Genomic DNA, 23,498 nt, shown 5'->3' on the forward strand with positions numbered 1-23,498 from the left:
GCGCTTTTTTGTATTTGTTTCTGAGCCAAGTACTTCTTTCTTTCAAATGCTAAAGACCTTTTCTGTATCTGAGTGACAACCCTTGCACAGAGCTTTGTGTGAACACTGAGATGAAGAAGGGCATTTTTCCCCCTGGAGCAACTGGCTGGCTGTCCGATTGGACCATGGGTAGTTTTGGTAGAAAAACTGGTCGGGGCAATGAGCTAGATATAATAGGTTTCTCCCCCACATCAAGCTTGTGAAAGAGGTGGTCCTGGGACTGGGGCCAGCCCGGGTGGTGGGGTAGGCGTGTACAGGATGTGAATGGCGGCCCTTAGTGGTGAAGAGTACACCCCCCCCCCCCACAGCTTTATGGAGGTAAAACGGACAGAGAACCGTCCAATTCTTGGATTTGAATTCCATCACAGCTTGCTTGGTTTTGACTTCTCTTGGGTTTTAGCTCCTGACAGGCTTGGTTCCTTCACAGATCAATCACTCAACCAAATCACAATGTTTACTGAGCAGCCTTTGTGGGCAAGTACACGTGCTTAATCCCTAAGTGACTGTTACCTCTTTTCACAGATGCTGTGGCAGATTCCAGAAAGGGCCCCCCTCCGAGAAGCTGCTGCCCTACCTGTATCTTATGGCACTGCTATTTTGGCCTTGGAGCATCGGGCACGCACTCGACCAGGGTGAGAGTCTCTATAGACAACCCAGGGCTAATGTCTCTTTCTGAGATCAGAAGTGACCAGTAAGACCTTGCCCCTTCCTCTCCCTTCTCTAACCTTTGGCTCTTGTTCAGTTGGTGTGAGGAAAGGCCAAAGGAAGGTAGTGACCTGAGATGGGGGACCAGTGTCTTAGATGGAATGACAGACTGTGAACTTGGCCAGTATGAATTTGGCGAAATAGCTGTTTCAAATCTGGCCACTCTGGAGATCACCTCCTAGAAAACCTTACATTTTCTTTTGTTGTTGTTTTTTAAAAAATGCTTTATTTAATTTATCTGAGAAAGAACGCACCTGAACAGGGGGAGAGACAGGCAGAGGGAGAGGGAGAATCAGGCTCCCCGATGAGCAGGGAGACCGGCATGGGGCTCAATCCCAGAAACTTTAAGGCAGACGCTTGATCAACTGAGCCATCACCCTGAAAACCTCACTTAAAAAAAAAAAAAAGATAGTATCTATTCCTTTGAGAGAGAGAGAGAGAAAGCATGAGAGGAGGGAGGGTCAGAGGGAGAAGCCGACTCCCTGCTGAGCAGAGAGCCCTGTGACTGGATCCTGGGACTCCAGGATCAGGACCTGAGCCAAAAGCAGACGCTTAACCAACTGAGCCAACCAGACGCCCCAAACCTTACACTTTAGAGAGCTGGTTTATGTAAACTTGTTTCAGTCTGGTTTTAATGGAGTCCTGTGGTGTTTGTGTCTGTGAGGCGTGGTTGGGTGTGCCTAACTGGGATATTTCAAACTCAAAGATGCAGAAGTTTCCCCATTTTACCTGCAATATATGCCTCTTGCCCTTTTCAGGGCAAGAATTGCTCCAGAGAGGTGCCTTTAGGTGAGCGGGGGCCATGAGTCTCTTCCATGAGGAAGAGATGTCTCCTAGAGAGAAGAAGGAATATTTTTTCCTGGGAAATCTTCAGCTGGGCCCAATTTGCACTGATCAAGCAGCCACATACGTAAGCCAGCCCCAAAGCCTAAAGAACGGGGGTCTGTGAAGGGCTGAATGAAATGGCCTTTAAGTTCTCTTCTTGCTTTTTTTTTTTTTTTTTTTAATTTGACAGAGAGAGATCCCAAGTAGGCAGAGAGGCAGGCAGAGAGAGAGAGAGAGAGAGAGAGAGGAGGAAGCAGGCTCCCTGCAGAGCAGAGAGCCCAGTATGGGGCTCGATCCCAGGACCCCGGGATCATGACCTGAGCGGAAGGCAGAAGCTTTAACCCAGAGCCACCCCGGCGCCTCTCTCTTCTTGCTTTTAAATGTTCACGAAATCATATGATTGGATGATGTTGGAAGGTTTCTGAAGTAATGTTCATCTTTCTCTGCAGAGAAACTGTTTTAGTGACGGCAGCAGCTGGAGCCACAGGCCTGGCGGTGATAGATGTGGCAACCAACGTTCTTCAGGCTCAGGTGTTTGTATGTTGGGGTCTCTGTTTAAAAAAAAAAAAAAAATCATACCTCCAGTTTCCAGACATAGAATGTGTTCATTTGTTCGCTCATTAATGTCATGGGCAAGGCCCTGGGGATATAAAGTCACCCAGAGGAGGGTCTGGCCTTCTATTTGCCTGCAGACTGGTGAGGGGACATGGGAGTAGCTCCCTCATCTGTCCTGTTACTGGAACCTGGCAAGAGCCGACTTGCTTCTTGGCCTCTGCAGATTCTGTTCCTTCTACCTGTAAAGCTCTTCTGAACTGTCTCCCTCTGCACTTCAGGTCTAAACACAGATGTCACTTCTTTAGGGAAGTATTCTTTGTTCCTCAGGAGAGTTAATCTCTCTTCCCACCCCTCTCCCCCAGCTGTTTGTAGACGGTGTGCTCATCTCCTGTACTTCTCTTTCATGGTACACACCTCAGTGTGTGGTTAATCCTTTCCTTGAGTCATGATGGGATTACGGTCTCCCTCCTGCTTGACTGGAATCCCCCTGAAGGCCGGGACAGTGTCTGTTTGGCTTATTACTGTAGTCCCAGCAGCTGGCACGGTGCCTAGACCATAGTAAGCACTCAGTAACTATTTCCTGAATGAAAGAATAAAGGAAAGAAAGACCCAAATCTCTTCAGGGGCCTCACTCTGAGACTGTGGGTGTCAGATAAGGAGGGTTTCTTGGAGACCGTAGGCATTTAAAGTGACTTCGGAAAGACTGGTCGCAGTTGAATAGAGGAAGAAGGGAGGTGAAGGCCGTTTCAGTGCGGGAGGACATGTCCAAAGATAGAGACAAGGGGCATCCCAGGATTCATTCAGGGAGTTGGCAAGTAGCATCTGTGGAGCAAAGGATTTGGGCGGTGGGGAGTGGTGGAAGATAACTTTAGGGAGGTAGGCAGAGACACGATCATGAGGCACTGAAGAATTTGAATCCTTGTTGGAAGCTCTCAGGAGCCACTAAGAACTTTAAACTGGGAAGAACCGTGATCATATTTGCATTTTGCCAAGTTCATTCTGGTAGCAGTGGGGGTGCGAGATGGGGCAAAGTCAGGGACAGTCTGGAGGAAGTAGAGCAGCCTCTCGTTGCCGTCCAAGCCGGCGGTGGTGATAGTTGAGCCAGGGCACCGGAAATGAATCAAGAGAGACTAGAGTAGAAGAAAATAGAGTTTGATCCTCATCCAGTTGAAGGAACAAGGACTTTGAAATGACTCTGACTTAGGTTCAGATTCCAACACTGCCTCCAGCTTAATTGCTTCAGTTTCCTCATGGGTAAAATAAAGCTTTCCTCATACGGGGTTGTGGGGATATTGAAATTACACGTGCAGTACGCCTGCTAGAGGGCATGGCATGTTGGTAAGAATCTCTTAAAAAGGGAACCTGTTATTATTAGACATTGAGTGGGAAGAAATAAACTAGGTTAACTTGTGGATTTGCCATTTATTGCAGTTGAGAAGACAGGAGGGAATGGTGAGCTCAGTTTTGGAAGCATTAAGTGTGAGGTTTCTGGGATGCGGGCAGTTGGGATATCCAGAAGGCGCCGAGATACCCAGGTTTGGAGATAATTGGATTGTTCTGGAATTTCTTCAGGTGGCGTCTCTCCTTGCTCTCGTCACTTCTCTTTGGGAAGGACATGTGAGTTCTGAGAGCAGTCTTAGCTACCAGGAGGCTCTCCATGGAACATGAACACGTTTCATGTCAAAGTCAGGCTCTTAGCACCTCTCAGTGGGGAGACCAAAATTAGCCTCCTTGTCTAGAACCACTGATTATTTACCATTTCTAGGAAGATAAAATTGCACTATTTGTTTTGATTAGTGGTAGTAGGTTAAGTGAGAGAAAAATTCACTTCAACTCAGATACTAAAGTTAATTCAAGCTCTGTATTCTTCAGTAGCCATAATGGTTCTCAGCAAAAGCAAACAACAACAAAATAATAAACACAACTTTAAAATGTCATCATGCCACCTACTTGGAACAGGTTATTTTGAGAACAACCTGTATTTACAGCATTTCATATTGCTTTCAAAGTGACTCCACACCAATTATCTTACCCCTGCTGCTAACAAACCCCTGGAGGTGGGTAAAGTGTTTATTATCCCTACTTCACAGATGAAGAAAGTGAGGCACCAGGGGAGACAGGGGCTTGTGGCTGGTCTCGTTGGCATCCTTGTGAGAATAGAGATTGGCATCAACTCCCTGACCCTAGGCTGATGTCTGCTCTCTGTGGCACTGTGTGAAGGTACTTGAGGGTAGCTCTCAGGTTCAAATAGTTATGGGTGAGTTTGAAGTCTTCTAAGGGCACTGATGATCTTGTGTGTTTGGATGCAAATTCCGAATGTCACCTTGGGGCCAAACTGCCCTGGTTAGTGTGTGCTATCCAGGGGTAGGGCACCTGTAGGCAGTGCTTACATGTTGGAAGCATTTCTGGAGACCCAAACCCCAGACTTCCTCACAGTATGGCCCATGGCCATCTTTGCCAGGCAGTAAGATGGTTTTCTTCCAGGCTGATGGAGTGGAAATGCATGGGCTTTGGAGTCAAGCAGTGGGCCGGGGTTTGAATGGTTGTACCACCTGCTACCATGCTAAGCCTGAGTTAATTACTTAACCTCTAGGTCTGTGTCTCCATCTATAGAATGGATGTCATTATACTTCCCCTGTAATGTTCTTATGAGGTTTAAATAGAATAAACGATGGTGTATGTGTAACAATAGATTCAATGTATCTAACATTTTGTTTTCCAAGGGCCCTTTGCACAGTATTCCATTGGTCTTTTAAAACAAAATTCTTTTAAAACAAATTTTCTTTTATGGATGAGGTAACTGAAGCTTAGGAAAGCTGGTGGGCATCGTAGAGGTTAAAAGCATGAACTCTGGAGATGGACAACCTGGGCTTGATCCCACTTCTGCTCCCATTAGCTTTGTGACCTTGAGCAAGTTACTTAAAACTTCTTCTGCTTCAGTTTTTCATCTCTAAAGTGGGGATGCTCACTGTGTGTGTATCATTGGGCTATTAGGAGGATTAAGTGAGTTATGAATATATGTAAAGCATGTAGAAGAGAAGCTGGCACATAGTAATATGTAAGTATTAGTTCTTACTAAGTCATTTGTCTTAGGTAACACTGCTCGTTAGTAGCAGAGTCATGATTTGAACTCAGGTCCTTCCAACGTCAGCATCTTCCTACTGAATCATGTTTTACCCTCCGAGAAGCTTTTCAAGATCGCGATCTAGACTGGCTACCTCTCGTTTGCACTTCTGCAACCCTCACACCCCCCCACCTTCACACTGCTGTACTTTGCTATCTTGACTCTAAGCTTGGGTATCCTCACGACTTCACTCACAGTAAGTGCTCGGAAAATGATGGTTTCAGCCCTATTTGGAGAAGACTTTCTGAGTGTCTCCTGAGTCATCTTCTAGCTAGACTCATTGGGGTTCCAGGATTCCTGGAAATGTGGACCCCATGGCCAGCCGGTGTGGGGGGCTAGTGTGCTGGTGCTGAGTGTTGGCCCTGATGTGTGGGGTTGAGGCTGATGTGAGGGCAGCAAGGTCACATTGGTTTCCTTGGTTGGTACCCTTTGGTGGGATGCTGGGTGGGTAGGGTGAGCCCCTCTTATACATATTCTGGATCATCAGAAACTTTGCATTCTCTGTGCAGGTGATAGCTGCAACTGGAAGTGACGAGAAGTGCAAGCTGGCATTGCAGAAAGGCGCACAGTCCACTGTGAACTATAGTCAGGGCAGCCTGAAGGAGGCAGTGAGGAAGCTGGTGGGCAGTGCAGGGGTGAATGTGGCCATCGACACTGTGGGAGGAGATGTCTTTCTGGAGGCGCTCCGCAGGTGTGTGTGGTGGTCTTTCTAGAAGGGGGCTGGACCTGGGGATCTGCTGAAACTTTCCAGACCTGTCTTCCTTCTGGCCTTACATTTTTGCTGCTCACTTTTCCTGTAGGTTTCGGCATCAACGAGAACAGCTGAGTGGGAGTGTGAAAAGGAATAGAAGCAGAGGGAAAATCAGGAAATGCTTAAATATAGAAAAACAAGATATCCAACTGGAAAATATCCAGAAAATGACTGCAGACTCTCTAGCTGGCAATATTGAATGCTTTAGAAATTATGCATGTGTTAAATTCAGCTATGCTGGCCCCGATTAACTACTTTATATACGTAGTGTGGGTAATTCTTTGGATCATCATTCAGATGTTAGAATAACCTGGTCCCTAGTTCACCATGCGCCAAAGCACAGACTCTTTTGATCTTACTGGTTTCAGAAGCAGCCAGCGAGTTTTAATGGGACTGTTGTATTCACACCGGTTCTCACTCTGTTTTTAACCAGGATCTCTGGAGTGTTCTATTAATACTGGTTTTATTTCTCCTGTCATCCTGGCAAGTACAATTTTTTGATTTATCTCCGTTTAAAGCTGAAGAAACAGAAGTGGACAGAACAGTGTACCCACCCAAGGGTCCCAGTTGCTTTTCTGGCCCCTGAGCATACCTGCACCGTGCTGGGTGGTACTGTGCTCAGGGAAGCCAAGGAAGGAGGATGTTGACTCCGCGGAGAGCCAGGACAGAGAGCTGCTAACTCTCATGCCCCTCTTGCCTTTTGGGTAATGGGTAACCAATTATCACAAGTGTTACCACAAGTGCTTCTCATTTCCCTCTAAAGAAGAAAAGCAAAAAGTGAAAGCCAAACAGAGATACACATATTCTATATAAAGATGTTTACAAATTTTTAAAAAATATTTTTATTTATTTATTTATTTATTTGCTAGAGCACAATCAGGGGGAGCAGTAGGCAGAGGGAGAGGGAGAAGTAGACTCCCCACTGAGCAGGGAGCCTGATGCGGGCCTGGATCAGCGCAGGACCCTGTAATCATGACCTGAGCCAAAGGCAAATTCTTAACTTACTGACCCCCACACCCCCACTCCCAGTGCCCTGCTTATACCTTATTTTTATGTTTTCCTACTGAAGAATCCGAAGTGTTACAGGATGCTTCGCTCCTGCCTGTTTGTCAGGTTAAGAGGAATTCTCAGCTGGGGGTTTAATGCATGTTGCTTTTTTTTTTTTTTTTTTTTTTTTTAAATTATGATAAAGGGCGCCTGGGTGGCTCAGTGGGTTAAGCGTCTGTCTTCAGCTCAGGTCATGATCTCAGGGTCCTGGGATCAAGCCCCAAAATTTGGCTCTCTGCTTGGCGGGGAGCCTGCTTCCCTCTCTCTCTCTGCCTGTTTCTCTGCCTACTTGTGATCTCTCATCAAATAAATAAATGAAATCTTTAAAAAAAAGATTAAAAAAAGTTATGGTGGGGTGCCTGGGTGGCTCAGTGGGTTAAGCCGCTGCCTTCGGCTCAGGTCATGATCTCAGGGTCCTGGGATCGAACCCCACATCGGGCTCTCTGCTCAGCAGGGAGCCTGCTTCCCTCTCTCTCTCTTTCTCTGCCTGCCTCTCTGCCTACTTGTGATCTCTGTCTGTCAAATAAATAAATAAAATCTTTAAAAAAAAAAAAAGTTATGGTAAAAATATATGTAACTTAATACTTACCATTTTAAACATTTGTAAGTATAAAATTCAGGGGCATTAAGTACGCTCACAATGTTGTATCCCCATCCCCAGCAAAGACTCTATTACCTGTTAAATAGTAACTGCCCTCCTCCGCCCCCACCTACCCTAATGTCTGCTTTTTATCTCTGTGAGTTAATGTAGATTGCTTTTTCTCATTCTACACATTTTATTGTGGTTGAAAAAATACATAATGTCAAATTTGCAATATTAACCACTTTTTACATTAACCATCTTTAAGTATGTAGTTCTGTAGTGTAAAGTATATTTACATTGTTGTGGCATAGATGTCTATCACTTTTTCACCTGGCAAATCTAAAATTAAACCCATTGAACCCATTAAACATCAATTCCTGTTTCTCCCTTCACCCAACCCCTGGTAAGCGCCATTTTACTTTCTGTTTCTATGAATCTGACTACTTTAGATATTTCATGTAGGTAGAATCATACAGTATTTGTCTTTTTGTGACTCGCTTATTTCATTTAGCGTAATGTCCTCAAGGTTCATCCATGTCATAGCATGTGACAGCACTTCCTTCCTGTTTAATGAACAATATTCTTTTGTATGTAGAGAACACATTTTGTTTATCCGTCTGTCGGTTGATGGCCATTTGGGTTGCTTCTCGCTCTTGGCTACAGTAGATAGGGCTGCTGTGAACGCAGGAGTGCTGCTCTCTCTCCAAGACCCTGTTTTCAGGGATTTTGGCTATAGACCTAGAGTGGCATTGCCAGATTATACAATAGTTCTAGTTTTAATTTTCTAAGAAACCTCCATACTGTTTTCCAGTTGCACCATTATACAGTCCCATGAAGAGTACATGAGGGTTCCAGTTTCTCCATATCTTCACTAATACTTGTTATGTTCTACTGTGGTGGTTGTTTTTTATAGTAGCCATTCCAGTGAGTGTGAATATTTATATGTTGCTTTTTTTTTTTTTTTAAATAATTTCTTTTCCTTGTCCTTTCTGCCCCCAGCCTGGCGTGGGAAGGCAGGATCGTGGTGGTGGGTTTTGCTGGAGGAAACATTGCTTCTGTGCCAGCCAACCTTCTGCTCTTGAAGAATATCTCAGCCATGGGGCTGTACTGGGGCCGATACAAAGAGCAGAGCTTTCCCATCTTCTCCAGAACCCTGTCCTCGGCTCTTCAGTATTGCCAACAAGGGCGCATCCAGCCACACATCGGAGCAGTTTTTAAACTGGAGGAGGTGAGATGCTCTTGAAGGAGGTGATGTGGCCAAACACCAGGACATAATCAGTGTCAAATGACTGGGTAGTTTCTCTCTGGCTTCCATGAATCCTCCTTTTATGGAATGAAAAGGTACAAAGGCAGTGCAGAATAATGGGGTCTCACAGGCCGTGAGGGGTTGGGATTTCACCAGGTCTTCTGAGTCGTATGGGGGTCACCTCAGGCCTAGGGAGCCACCTGGGAGGCTGAATTTGCCCAGACCAGGGAGGAGCTGGATTCTGAGGGCTCTCCCTGCGTCACTTGTTTCTTAAGCAGAGGGAAGTGATGGTACTTTAGAAAATCATTTACCCGCGTTAATATGAACTGTGAACTCTGTAACACACAGTCTAAGAAGGAAGCATTTAACTTGACCTTTGATTTTAGAAAACAGACGCTTTCAAGTCCAACCAGATGATCTAAGCTGAAGTTCTGTGAACAAGACACTAAATTACACCCCGCATCCTAGGACTGTAATTCATCCATTAGTTACTGTGGTTAATTTTGTGGGCTATTCACTCCCTTTTTTCATTCCCCCTCAGTCCCATCAATGTGGCTTAAACTTCCTCCAAAGTGTAATTGTGTGCGTGCATATGCAATATAGTTGTAAATGTCAATCTGTTAGGCATTCACTGTGAAGTCCTTTTCTTTTCCTTTTTTTGGTTTAATTTGTGTTAATGTTTAAAAACCTGTTTTGGTGACTCCCATCAGCATCGATGGGGGGGGACATTTTGTTCATATGCAGATTACTGCCACCCCCCCCCCTCCATGCCAGACTTTGTTGCCCACCAGCCTTCCATTTTGATATTTGATGGGGGATATTCTTCTCGAATATGGTTTACTTTTTTCCTCTTTTTTTTCATATGTCAGTCCGGAGGGTTGCATCAGGTGATAAAAAGAGAACCTGTCTGGCCTTCAGAAAACTGGTCGGATACTTCCGACTACTTCCGGCTCTGCCTTCTCCCGTTGCAGCTGGGTGAAAGTCTCCTGTCCTTTCCAACCTGCCATCTCCATGTTTCCCTACAGGGAGGCCCCAGCCAGGATGTGGGCAGGTAGGGGGAGGCCTGAGCAGCCTGGGCTCTGGGACCCCCTCCACAGCGGGGGGGTCTGAGTAGCTGCACATTTTTACCTTTGCATTCATCTTTTTCTTTTGTGAAGAGGTTTGTGGCTTAAAAACTTAAAGACCACCAGATTCAAGAATTTCTGAGTCCCATTCCGTCTTGTGGCTTTTATCATGTGTCTAGTGAGCTGCGATTTGCGTTACACACGGCTCACCTACACCTGTTGAAAGAGGATGAGGACAATCAGGACAGGCGTGCAACGCTGGCTAGTCTAAACCGCCTCTTCTCCCCCACTGACCTGTCCCAGGTGCTGCTCAGGCAGGAGAGAAAGCCAGATTGGGATTATTGTTTTATTTATTTTTAAATTTTTTATTTTTTAAAAAGATTTTATTTATTTATTTGTCAGAGAGAGAGAGAGAGAGAGCGAGCGCACAAGCAGAGGGAGTAGCAGGCTCCTCACCGAGCAGGGAGCCTGATGCGGGACTCGATCCCAGGACTCTGGGATTATGACCTGAGCTGAAGGCAGACACTTAACTGACTGAGCCCCCCAGGCATCCCTGAATTATTGCTTTAATCACTCACGTTAATGTTCTGTCTTCTCTTAAACACGAATGAACTATAATTACTAACCTCCTGTCAGCTTCCATTTGTTCTGCTCCTTTCCAATGTGGGCTCTGCAGATGGGGTTAATCTGATTCTTCTCATTCTGCTGACCTTCCTGCTATCCCTGGGCCCTCTGATGGGGCCATTCTCCCTAACCATTTCATCTCATTCACACCCCCTCCACTTACGATTTCTTCTCTCTCTCTCTTTTTCCCGTATGTCAACTATTTAAAGGAATAGGAATAGAAGTGGCAGTTCTCATGTCTTAGGTGCGTGCTGTAGGTCAAGAATGGTGCTAAGCACTTGACATGCATTTTCTCTTTTCCTCTTCATAATGCTCCCTTAAGCTATGAACCATTTTTTTTTTTAAGATTTTTATTTATTTATTTGACAGAGATCACAAGTAGGCAGAGAGGCAGGCAGAGAGCGAGGAAGGGAAGCAGGCTCCTTGCTGAGCAGAGAGCCCGATGCAGGGCTCGATCCCAGGACCCTGGGATCATGACCTGAGCCAAAGGCAGAGGCTTTAACCCACTGAGCCACCCAGATGCCCCTGAACCGTTAACACATTTTACAGAAGAAGAAATCAAGACTACCCAGTATTATGTAGTAAGTAGCAGAGCTGGAATCCAGTCCAGGTTGTTCTGACACCAGAATTGAGCTCCTTACGTCTGTGTTGGACTCTCCCCTCAAATAAGCCAGGAAATTGCTTCTTAGACACCTTCTTTTCGAGTATGAAGTTTGTCCATCCATCAGAGAATTATCTATGTGAAAGAGCTGCCTTACAGTTCAAACTGCCAGAATTCTTGAACTTTCCCAGGCACAACCAGATTCTTCTCTCTCTCTCTCTCTCTCTCTCTATATATATATATATATTTTTTAAGTGAAGATGATTAAATGAATGTATATAGTTAATTTCACTCAACCCATTAATATTTTTCATGTAAATCTGTTAACATATGAGAAAAAATTATCAGAACCTGCCTGGACTCTGAAAATAACTGTGCATATATATACACAAATATATACATACAATAACCACGGATACCAGTGCTTCCTAGCTTTCTTTTCTCCTGAACATATGGGCTTATAGATTTGACCTTGATAGTTGATGTTAATGACTATATATATATACTTTGTTCCCTAGCCTGTCTGATAGACACGAGATATGAGCTCCCGAAGCACTCTGTGCGTTTTCTTTGTCTGCTTGTGATAGTTCAATGCCTGTCATTCCCATAGATTATAAACTTTATGTGAACAGGGGCCATGCATCTCTTTGTCTCCAGCTCCTGGCAGGTACTCGTGTATGTGTGGAATGGCTGACTGAGAGTAGAAGATGATCGTTCAGACCTCCTGAGTGCAGATCCTGGCCCTATCACTTAACTGGCTATGGGCAGATCGCTCACGTCTGTATGCTTGAGTTTCCTCATCTGTAATGGGGGCGGTTATGTACTCTGCCTACTAAGGTCGTTGTGAAGATTAAATAAGATAACACATGTAAAAGCACTTAGCAGACACTTACTATTTGTGTAAAGGAACATACCGGGCCGTTATAAATATACAGAGTTGAGATTTTTCAGGTCCCGTGAACCATAACACATTTGCATAGAACATTTCATGGGCAGGATTAGAGAGACAGTCTTTAGATTTTGAATTTTAATTAGAATTTATTATTTTCTGAAGTGTTGTATCCGTGCCCTGATGGACGGGCCATACATGAGCCCCCTGATCTGTCCAGGGGATGGTCTTATGCAGAGGCGCCAAGTCTGCTTTCTGTAGAGAGATGCTCACACACGTCTCATCCAGACATAGGACTTACACCTCAGAGATCTGAACTCGATTGTCATCTAAAAGTCAGGTGAGGTCACCACATGAATAAATTTGATAGAGAGAAATTGTTTACTTGAAGTTTCCTGAGTATATCTGTGGAATATTCTTAAAAATTAAATTACTGTCTGTGGCACCTGGGTGGCTCAGTGGGTTAAGCCTCTGCCTTCGGCTCAGGTCATGATCCCAGGGTCCTGGGATCGAGCCCTGCATGGGGTTCTCTGCTCAGCAGGGAGCCTGCTTCCTCCTCTCTCTGCCTGCCTCTCTGCCTACTTGTGATCTCTCTCTGTCCAATAAATAAATAAATAAATAATCTTAAAAAAAATTAAATTACTGTCTAAGTTTCGGGAAGGTAGGTACTAATTTGTGTTCACTCCTTCAGATCCAGTTCATGGGGCTCTCCATATCTGCCAGTGACATCCGCCCCAGGCCCTGGCCCCTTGTCACCTTTCTCTAATGATGGTTCACACCACTGATCCCTGCTGTCATACAGTCAGACTCTGTCCCCAGGGCCCATCTCCTAATACTTGTGGTCGCATGCTCTCCCTGGTGGGAGGGCTGATTCTTGGCAGGGCCTCCACTGTGCTCTTCCTCGTGGGAGCTGCTGTGGCCCTGGTGAGCAGTTCTGAGCCCAAGGACCTGTTGAAGCGCTCTGGCTTCCCCAGAAACTGGATGCGGGGGTCTGGGTAATGCAACCAGGAAGTTGGTGGGGAGTTTACCCCAAGGAAGAAGGATTTGACAAATGAAAAACGAGACAAATTGCTGTCTTTGCTCCTCCTGATGGAGTATGTCAACAAGCAGCGGGCTCTCTAAGGCCCTTCTGGAGAGGTCCCCCGGAGCCATGTCTGGTTCTGGATCAGTAACACACACCTCCTTCCTTGATTCTCTTCACCTTTTCCCTCACCCTTGCTTCCCTTGGATTGCAGTGAAGCCTTAAGGCATACTTTTTTTTCCCCCCAAACATTTATTTGTTTGAGAAAGAAAGAGAAAGGGAGAGAGAGAATCCCAGGGAGAGTCCCTGCTAAGCACAGAGCCCGACCTGGGGCTTGATCCCACAACCGTGACGTCATGACTTGAGCTGAAATTCAGAGTCAGATGCTTAACCTACTGGGCCACCCAGGTGCCTCTAGGGTGTATACTTTGACTAGGCTTTATTTTCAAGGAACCCAGGCTGACACTTAGTTTTGAAGATTTCTTTATATTGGGGTTTTATAATACGTGACTTGACTTTTTTTTAAGTTAGGTTTATTGAGCTTTTATCTACATTTAGTAAAATTCACTCCAAGCTTTGACAAACACATAAAGTCATGTAACCACCCCACTGCAATCAAGATATAGAATGTTTCCATCACTCTGAAAGGGGCCCTTGTGCCCCTTGTCACCAATCCCTGTTTCCTAGCCCACAGCCCCTAGCAACAACTGGTCTGTTTTCTCTCCTCAAAGTTTCACCTTTTCCAGAATGTCATATAAATGGACTCATACACGAGTGGTCTTTAAGGTCTAGCTTCTTTCAAACCTTGCGTAATTCTTCTGAGGCTTACACATGTCTCCCCCCGCCCACACTATTTTATTTATTAGAGGGGCTCTTGGATAGCTCAGTCTTTAAGTGTCTGCCTTCTGCTCAGGTCATGATCCCAGGGTCCTATTGAGCCCCCATTGGGCTCCCTGCTTGGTGGGAATTCTGCTTCTCCCTCTCCTCCCCCTGCTTTTGTTCCCTCTCTCATTCCCTTCTCTCTTGTTTTTCTCTATCAAATAAATAAATAAATAAAATCTTAAAATTTTTATTTATTAGAGAGAGAAAGAGAGCAAGCATGAGGGGAGGAGAGGGAGAGGGAGAAACAGACTCGCTGAGCAGGGAGCCCCACATGGGGCGCAATCTGAGGACCTCAGGATCATGACCTGAGCTGAAGGCAGACACCTCTCTGACCGAGCCACCCTGGCACCCCACCCATGGTTTTGCATATGTCAGTAATTTGTTCTTTTTTTTTTTTTTTTAACTGCGGAAGAGTGTTTCATTGTGTGGGCGTTCCACAACTTGTTTTTTCATTTATCAATTAATAATTTGATTATTTTTAGTTTTTGGTGATTACATACAAACTTGTATAAACATTCACATTCAAGTGTTCTACAGACTTTTTTTTTAAATTTTAGGACCAGGATTTCTGCATCATGTGCTAACCATATGTTTAACTTCTAATAAGTTTGCATAGACGTATAGTGGGCTTTATTTACAGAGAAGGTTTATTCCTCCCAGTCTCCAGTGGTCCGTAGTTAACATCATTAGATAAGAATGTCTGTTTATTTTATTTTATTTTTTTTTTAAGATTTTCTTTATTTATTTGACAGATCACAAGTAGGCAGAGAGGCAGGCAGGGTGGGGGGGGGGGAGCAGGCTCCCTGCTGAGCAGAGAGCCCGATGCAGGGCTCAATTCCAGGACCCTGAGATCATGACCCAAGCCGAAGGCAGAGGCTCAACCCACTGAACCACTCAGGTGCCCCAAGAATGTCGGTTTAAAGGAGTTCTATGCAGAATCATACAAATGCCAGTTATCGATGCTTCTCAGGAAGAGGCACCCTTGACTGTATCCGCTGCTCTCTCTTCTTGCCTTGCTACAAGTGTTTCCCATGCCTCTCTACAACCCAGGTTTTGAAGACATGGCCACTGTTACTGCATTCCTACCAAAGCCCATATGTAGCATCTGGGTTTTCTATTTCTTGGCATATTCTGGGTGAGACACTGGTGCTCCAGCATGCATTTTCTTTTTGTATGCTGGGGATTTTGTTTGTAATGATTTGCTACTATTTAACGTTTAATGAACTACCAAGTGAGTTTCAGGGTGGTGGTTTTATTTTTCATCCCCACCAACAGTATTGTTGGGCACCTGCCAGAATTTCATACTGTCAGGTGGTTTTCCTTCATTTTAGCCCTTCCAGTAGGTATCTGGTGGTTTCGGATTGTGGGTTTAATTTGCATTTCTCTCTGGAATAATGATCTCGAGTATCTTTTCATATGCTTATTTGTCAGCTGTGTCTCTTTTTTGGTAAAATGCATTGACTGACTTCTCAAAGAAGATTCATATCAACTTGTAATCAGAGCAATGATATGATAAATATAATTCAGCTGGGACTGTGTATCACTAACTAAACATTTTTCCCTTTAAAAACAAGCCCACTGAGTCCAGGTGTAGTCATTCATTCATGAGTTCATTTGATTCATCAGCTTTCATGGGGTACATTCTGTATGCCAGTCAACAAAAACTAAGACTTAAGGAATTTGTTTTGTCGGGAAGCTCTCAGGACAGGGTTATGATAGGGGGAAGGGATGGTTTCTAAGGAGGCATGAGTCAGCGTCATGTATTTTGGGAGCTATAGCTTACTCCGCTGAGTCCTGCTTGATAAGCTAATTAAAAATTCCAGCAGCGGAACCCAGAACAAAAGCAATATCCTCACCCTGCCCCCAGATTCTGGGTTGCATATCCCCAGAGACAAATTTAATTATGGCTTCACCCGAGGTGGGGAGGGTTCTGGGAACAGCCTGTGGGTCTCTCTGGGGATGGGTCTGGAGCAGCCTCCCTCTCCCGGGAGAATGCAGAAGGAGTAAAATGTCCCCAGGCATCTGAATTAGCTGTCAAAAACTCCGGTCTAGGGCCCTGCAGTTCCCTTCTTAGTTTCTCACTCAGAGCCTTATCACACTTACTAAACATTCAGTTCTTTTGGTTTTTTTCCCCAAAGATTTCATCTATTCATTTGACAGAGACCACAGCAGGCAGAGAGAGAGGGGAAAAGCAGGCCCCCTGCCGAGCAGAGAGCCCCATGAGAGCCCAGGACCCTGGGATCATGACCTGAGCCGAAGGCAGAGGCTTTAACCCACTGAGCCACCCAGGCAAAAAAACTTATGCTTTCCCCCATTGTTATCTTTCAGAGAAGTGAGGTAAATGTGTGCTGCATTTTTATAAATATTTATATGCAAAATGATTAAAAAGAAGCTCTAGCATTGAAAGGGACAACTTTCTTTTTTTGTCAAGATTTACTTGTTAGGAGATTGCTCATTTCTCTAGGATGCCAGGTAAAAGAAGTATCATTCTCTCGAGTCATGCTTGCTTTCCCGAGTATTTTCTGTCGTAGAGCTGTGACAGATCTCTGGAAACAAGGGGCTTCGAACTGACAGGAAGAGATGCTGCAGCTGTGAGTCACCTGAGCTGTGACCTGAGCTGTGACCTGAGCTGTGAGTGAGGGGATTGATGGTGATCGACAGGGCAGGGATGCGTATTTCAAAACATGCATCTTAGACCTCTACCCCCTCCTTTGAGTAGGTCTAAATTTGCATGGACTGGAAAGGTCTCTGTAAGGCACAAAGAACCGCAAGGCAGAGGTTTTTGAAAACAGGGATTTTGTGCTGCAGAGAATCGATTTGTTTGACTGATTGATGGGTTTCTCTGCTTATTTTTATTTAATTACTTTTTTCTATGCTTTGGGGGAAGGATTTCAAGGGGGAAGGGCTGGTTATCCATATTTCTTATTTCAGCGCACATTTGCATTGTTGGACCATCCTTTGTTTCTTCCTCGGTGTATTTCTGGAGTCCGCATTTCCCGATTCCCGTTATCCTCGCTGCCCACTACCGTCCTTCCCTCTTTCTCCTCTCGTCAGACTCACTCTCTGTAGTGCGTTTGGTACATGTCCTTGGATTTATATGTCCTTGTAAAACATACATTTTTTTGTATGCTCATTTCTTTTCTTTTCTTTTTTTTTTTTTTTAAGATTTTATTTATTTGACAGAGAGAGAGAAATCCCAAGTAGGCAGAGAGGCAGGCAGAGAGAGAGAGGGGAGGAAGCAGGCTCCCTGCGGAGCAGAGAGCCCGATGCGGGGCTCGATCCCAGGACCCTGAGATCATGACCTGAGCCCAAGGCAGAGGCTTTAACCCACTGAGCCACCCAGGTGCCCCTATGCTCGTTTATTTTCAAGTTACACAAATAAATAACAACAGAGGGTTGTGCTGTAGGCCTTATTCTATTTCTTCATTTCTCACTCAGTGCTGTCTTTTTGAGACCCACCTCTGTTGCTGGTGCTGTTTCCAGTTCATTGCTTCCCACTGTTGCCAAGGGGGCCGTGGTGTGCCCCTGCCGTGGTTTATACCTCTGCTTCCCAGTGATGCACGCTGGGGTTGACCTGTTTCCCTGCCACCGTAATAGGCACTAGCGTCTACAGTCTCACCGTTGGGACTTGTGCAAAGTTGCTTTGGGAGTATTTTCCCGGAGGTAAGGTTGTCGGGTCACACGATGTATGCATACTTAATTTGACAGCCAAGTGCTCTCCAGGATGACTTGATCAGTTTATGGCCCCTGCCAGCAGTGCCAGGGTACGTGCCAATTCTTTTTTCACCACCCTGTTGCTACATAGCATTGTTCTACTTTCTGATTTTTGCCAAACCAATAGGCATTAAGTGGCATGTTATTATTTTAATTTGCATTTCCCTGATTTCTAATCAATGTAAGCTTCTCATTATAGATTTGGTAAACATTCGAGTTTAGCAATTTAAACCCTTCATGCAGTTTTCTGCAGGGCTTCCTGCCTCTTTCTTATTCATTTGCAAAAGTTCCTTGTGTAATCTGTCATTTGCAGATTTTAATGTGTGTATGGATCACCTGGGGATCTTGTTAAGATGCAGATTATGATTCACTGAAGGTGGAAGGGGGCTCAAGATTGTGATTTCCTTTTTTTTTTTTTGCTAGAGATTTTCTTTATTTATTTGACAGACAGAGATCACAAGTAGGCAGAGAGGCAGGCAGAGAGAGAGGAGGAAGCAGGTGCCCCACTGAGCAGAGAGCCCGATGTGGGGCTCGATCCCAGGACCCTGAGACCATGACCTGAGCTGAAGGCAGATGCTTAACCCACTGAGCCATCCAGGTGCCCCAACATTGTGGATTTCTAATAAGCTCCCAGATAATGCAGAAACCTATGGTCCTTGAACCACCCTGTGAGTAGCAAGGTTCTGGATGTTAGTTTGAGACTTTGGAAAACTCTGTCCTTCCGAATTTGTCATTTCTCTATCACCCTTGTCTCGATTTAATGTAATCAAAAACATTGATATTTTGCCTTGTGGGTTAGTGCTATTTGGGACATGTTTAAAAAGTTCTTTTTCCTATCTGGGCCACAGTGATCTTCTCTATTTTTCTCTACTAACTTTTTTCCTATTTTTAAAGATTTATTTATTTGAAAGAGAGAGAGCACTCATGAGCAGGGGGAGGGGCAGAACGAGAGCGAGAGAGAAAATCTCAAGCAGACTCTCAACTGAGCATGGACCCCAATGCAGGGCTCGATCCCAGGACCTGTTCGTGACCTGAGCTGAAATCAACAGTTGGCTGCTTCACCGAGTAAGCCACCCAGGGGCTCCTCTCCACTAACATTATACTTGTATTTTACACTTAAGGATTTAATCCATCTTAAGTTACCTCTGTATTAGATATAAATTAGGTAACCAATTTTTATTTTTCCCCTTTTAGTAAGCTAGTTATCCTGGACCAAATAGTTAATTGTTTCTCCATTTATTTGTCGTGCTACCTTCAAGTTCCCAGATACACTCTGCTTTCTCTTCTGTTTCTTCAGTTCAGATTTCTGTTCCTATAATAATATCATATTGTTTTTTATCTTTATAGCTTTGAAGTATGTTTTAATATCTGGAAGTGTCACTCTTCCACCTTAGTTTTTAAAATTTGATTTAGTTTTTTTGTGAATCTTTATCCTTTTAGGTAAATTTTGTGTTTTTTTTTTTAAAAAAAGATTATTTATTTGAGAGAAAGAGAAATAGCGAGAGAGAGAGAGCACACAAGCAGGGGATGGGGAGGGGAGAGGAGGAAGCAGACTCCGCGCCAAGCAAGGAGCCCAGTGTGGGGCTCCATCCCAGGACCCTGGGATCTTGACCTGAGCCAAAGGCAGACGCTTAACCCACTGAGCCACCCAGGCGCCCCTGCATTGGCTTTTTAGATTAATTTGGGGACGTATTGATATTTTTATAATGTTGTCTTATTTCATAAACAGGGTCGTATTACCATTTATTCAGATCCTTCATGTTTTAAAGTAGATTTTAAAGTTTTTCTCCATAAAGTCTTGTGGATCATTCTTAGTTATGCTAATTATAGTACTTTACTGTTTCTGTTGCCTTTGAGAAGACAATTTTATTTTTATTTTTATTTTATTTCTGTTACATTTCCTAGCAGGGAGCCCGATGTGGGACTCAATCCCGGGACCCTGGGATCATGACCTGAGCTGAAGGCAGATGCTTAACCGACTGAGCCACCCAGGCGTCCCTTATTGTTGAGTTTTAAGACTTCTTTGTATATTTTAGATACAAGTTCTTTATGAGGCATGCATTTTACAAAGATTTTTCTCCCAGACTGTGGCTTGTCTTCTCATTCTCCTGAGGGTTTTTTGCAGAGCAGAAGTTTGTAATTTTATGATGTCCAACTTACCAGTTTTTTTCTTTTATGGATCATGCTTTGGTTCTCACTGCCAGATCCAACGTGATGTGGACTTTTTTTTCTATTTTCTTCTGAAACTTTTATAGCTTTGCCTTTTACATATAGGTGTAAGATTCATTTTGAGTTAATTTTTGTGAAAGGTGTAGGGAGAACATCTTGATTCATTTCTTGTGTGTATGGATGTTTAGTAAGTTCTAGCACCATTTCTTGAAAAGGCTGTCCTTTCTCCATTGAATTCCCTTTGCTCTTTTGTTAAGGATCAGTTGCCTGTATTTGGTTGGGTCTGTTTTTGGACTCCAATCTGTTCTATTGATCCGTTTATCTGTTCTTTCACCAGTATCACATTGTCTTGATTACTGTGGCTTCTTCTTTATTTATGTTTTATAACCTTGTACTTCTAGAAAAATAGGATTTGAGATAGATTGCAATTTTGGTTACTCTGGAAACAGGACAATTTTAATAAAAAGATAAAAATTGCATCATATTAAACTATCGATTCTTCTGGCAGGGGCTATATTCTTTCAAAAACTAGAACACACAGAAGTATTACCATAGAGTATGGACAGCCCTGAGGACTTTTTACCTGGTATCATTTATCTGACAACATTGAAAACCATACTTGAGACAGAAATATTCCAAGATTGGGTTATTCTTAAATATTATGTTTCCCCTTTGAGTTTGTGGTGATTAATTATTTAGTTAGTATTGCATAGTCAGCTCTATATAGTTCATTGGAGACAGTCTTAATATTTGAACTATTTTAAGACTCAAACTACCAGCCACTATTTGTTGAAATATGCAAGTGTGACCACATTTTTTTTTTTTTAATTTTTTAGGTCAATGATGCCTTCCTTCATGTGATACAGCGCAAATCCACGGGCAAGGTGCTTATCTCCCTTAAATAAATCCTCACCTCAGGAGTCAACTCAGCACGTCCAAATCCAAACTCATCATCTCTCCAAAAAACCTCATTTCCTTCCTGTGCTTCTAAGTGTTACCACTTTCCTTATTAATCTGCATTCAAAATCTTTGAGGGTCGCCTTTGATTCTGTTTTCTTATTCCTCTTAATTAGTGTGACATATGCTTTATTGCCCTAACTTGGATGTCTTTGGGAGTGAAAGAATGCTATTAGTAGTTAAACCAGGAAGGCAGATGTGCCAAGCAAAGTGGGATGTATGGTCATCCTGTTCAGAAAGCATCAGTGCCCTGGTTCTGTTGTCCCCACCTCTAAGATAGCTCTGACCTCTGTATCCTCTTTCCATTCTGCCTAATTATGTCTCATCTGCTAATTTCAGTAACTTCCTCACTGGCTTTCCCACCTTTAAACTACCCCCACGCCTCCATCCTTTTGATACACTGTTCCCATGGTGACCTTTCCAAAGTACAGCTATGTCTTTGTTTTTACTCAAAACCTGCAATGGCTTCCCATTGTCTACCTGGCGGAGTTCAGACTCTTCGAGCTAGCATTCTTTAATGTCCTTGATTTTGCCCCGCTCTGCTTTATGTTACATCCCTCTGGCCCCTCCGTCTGCACTTACATTTCCTGCCAACCCTCCTTTGCTCTGCTCCAACAGTTTCCTCTACTCCCTTACCTCTGTCAAACATAAGCCCTCCTGACCTCCAGGACTGACCTCTGCCATGAATGAGGCTGTCACCTCAGGAGGGTGGTCATTTCTTCCTTTCCACCTTCCTGTAGCTTTCCCCCCAGGATTTGTCACATTCTGCCTTGCACCCAAGAGAACAGCTGGTCTAGTAGAATGAACACAGCATTTCACATCTAAGATGTGGGTTTGAATCCCAGTCTTGCCACTTTGGAGGTGGTTACTGAAAGTTCGCAAGACTTCCTTTTCTCACTGTAAAGCAGATGTTACAATATCTACCCCGTAATGATGCCATGAGCAATACGTGCAGTGACTGGGCAAAGTTCCTGGTGCATGGTGAGCTATCAGTGGATGCTATCTCCTTTACTTCTTTCTTTCCTCCGTTCCCAATGTTCCTCGAGAGCAGGTACCATGTCTGAATCACCTTGGTACTCTCACAATTCCTAGCACCCTGAGTCACCCTTATTAAATACTCAATAAATGGAATTGATTCTGAATTATCTGCAAGTCTAAATTGTGGGAATAAGTAAGTAAGTAAGAATACATCACCTTGGTAACCACCCAAACGTCCATCAGCAGGTAAGTGGGTGCACAGAATATGGTAACACCCAAACCATAGATTGTTATCCGGTCTGAAAAAGAAAGGATGTTCTGACACACGCTACAACAGAGGTGAACCTTGAAGACACTATGCTAAGTGACATAAGCCAGTCACAAAAGGACAAAGATGGTATGATTCCACTCATAGGAGATACTGAGATGACTCAAAGAGATAGAAAGTAGAATGGTGGTTGCCAGGGACTGGGAGAGGACACAATGGGGAGTTATTGTTTAGTGAGAACAGAGGTTCAGTTTGGGAAGATGAAAAAATTTTTGAGATGGATGGTGGTGACGGTTGCGTGAGTATGGATATGCTTAATGTCACTGAACTGTCCATTTAAAAATGGTTAAGGAGGCGCCTGGGTGGCTCAGTGGGTTAAAGCCTCTCCCTTCTGCTCAGGTCATGAGCCCAGGGTCCTGGGATCGAGCCCCACATCGGGCTCCCTGCTCAGTGGGGAGCCTGCTTCCTCCTCTCTCTCTGCCTGCCTCTCTGACTACTTGTGATCTCTATCTGTCAAATAAATAAATAAAATCTTTTTAAAAAATGGTTAAAATCATAGGTTTTTAAAAAATATTTTATTTATTTATTTGACAGAGAAAGATCACAGGGAGAGAGGCAGGCAGAGAGAAATGGGGAAGGAGGCTCCCCACTGAATAGAGAGCCAGATGCAGGGCTCAATCCCAGGACCCTGAGATCATGACTTGAGTTGAAGGCAGAAGCTCAACCCACTGAGCCACCCAGGTGCCCCCGAATTATCATTTAAAAAAAAAAGATTTTATTTATTTGAGAGATTGAGTATAAGCTGGGGAGAGGAGCAAGGCAGAGGGAGAAGCGGACCCCCACTGAGCAGGGAGCCCAACGCAGGGCTCGATCCCAGAACCCTGAGATCATGTCCCGAGCCAGAGGCAGATGCTCAACTGACTGAGCCACCCAGGTGGTCCTAAGATGGTCATTTTCTATGTTACATATACTTCATCACAATAAAAAAATGTTTTAAAAAACACAACGTATTACCCTCACATCTAAGTGAATCGGTTCAGAGAAGAGAACAGAGAGTGTGAGGAGAGTGCCCTGCTCAGGCTGACGGAAGCTCCAGTCTCTGCCCACAGTCTCTGGTCTGTGGGGTGAAGTCCTCTACATTTCTCGGTGCTAAACTCTTTTCTCTCCTCCTGCTCCATGAATGATAATTCCCCCAAAGGAGAGTGGTGGGGTGGTGCGGAAACAGACAGCGGACACCACAGGGCTGGGTGTACTTTTTTATTCTCGATGAGGTCTTCTTCCAGTGAATGTGGGAAGAGGTTTGTTTGCTGATAAGCACCTCAGGCCGTTTAGAAACAACTCTCTTCTCAGGATCTCCTCACCAAAAAAGCTTTGGGAAAAAACAGAATTGTAAAATAGGAAGTGATCATTTGGGGAAAGGATTTGAAAGCAAGAAAGTAGCAGAAGGAGGGGGAGG

General features: G+C 44.2%; 1 protein-coding gene across 5 annotated transcripts in view; it reads left to right on the forward strand.

The window, feature by feature from the left end:
* The window catches only part of LOC132025485 (quinone oxidoreductase-like protein 2), a 27,118-nt gene extending 5,180 nt beyond the window's left edge, over positions 1-21,938 (forward strand). For 2 of the 5 annotated variants that reach the window (XM_059412837.1, XM_059412840.1), the window contains 5 exons: positions 562-671; positions 2,019-2,102; positions 5,758-5,939; positions 8,629-8,857; positions 20,676-21,938. In XM_059412837.1, coding sequence (XP_059268820.1) covers positions 562-671; positions 2,019-2,102; positions 5,758-5,939; positions 8,629-8,857; positions 20,676-20,744 — 674 coding nt within the window. In that variant the 3' untranslated portion in view covers positions 20,745-21,938. Of the gene's footprint in view, positions 1-561; positions 672-2,018; positions 2,107-5,757; positions 5,940-8,628; positions 8,858-20,675 lie in introns of all 5 variants that reach the window. The other 3 variants (XM_059412836.1, XM_059412839.1, XM_059412841.1) reach the window with 3 other exon arrangements.
* The last annotated feature ends 1,560 nt before the right edge of the window (positions 21,939-23,498 follow it).

Source organism: Mustela nigripes, chromosome 10 (genome assembly GCF_022355385.1).
Source record: "Mustela nigripes isolate SB6536 chromosome 10, MUSNIG.SB6536, whole genome shotgun sequence".
NCBI lineage: Eukaryota > Metazoa > Chordata > Mammalia > Carnivora > Mustelidae > Mustela > Mustela nigripes.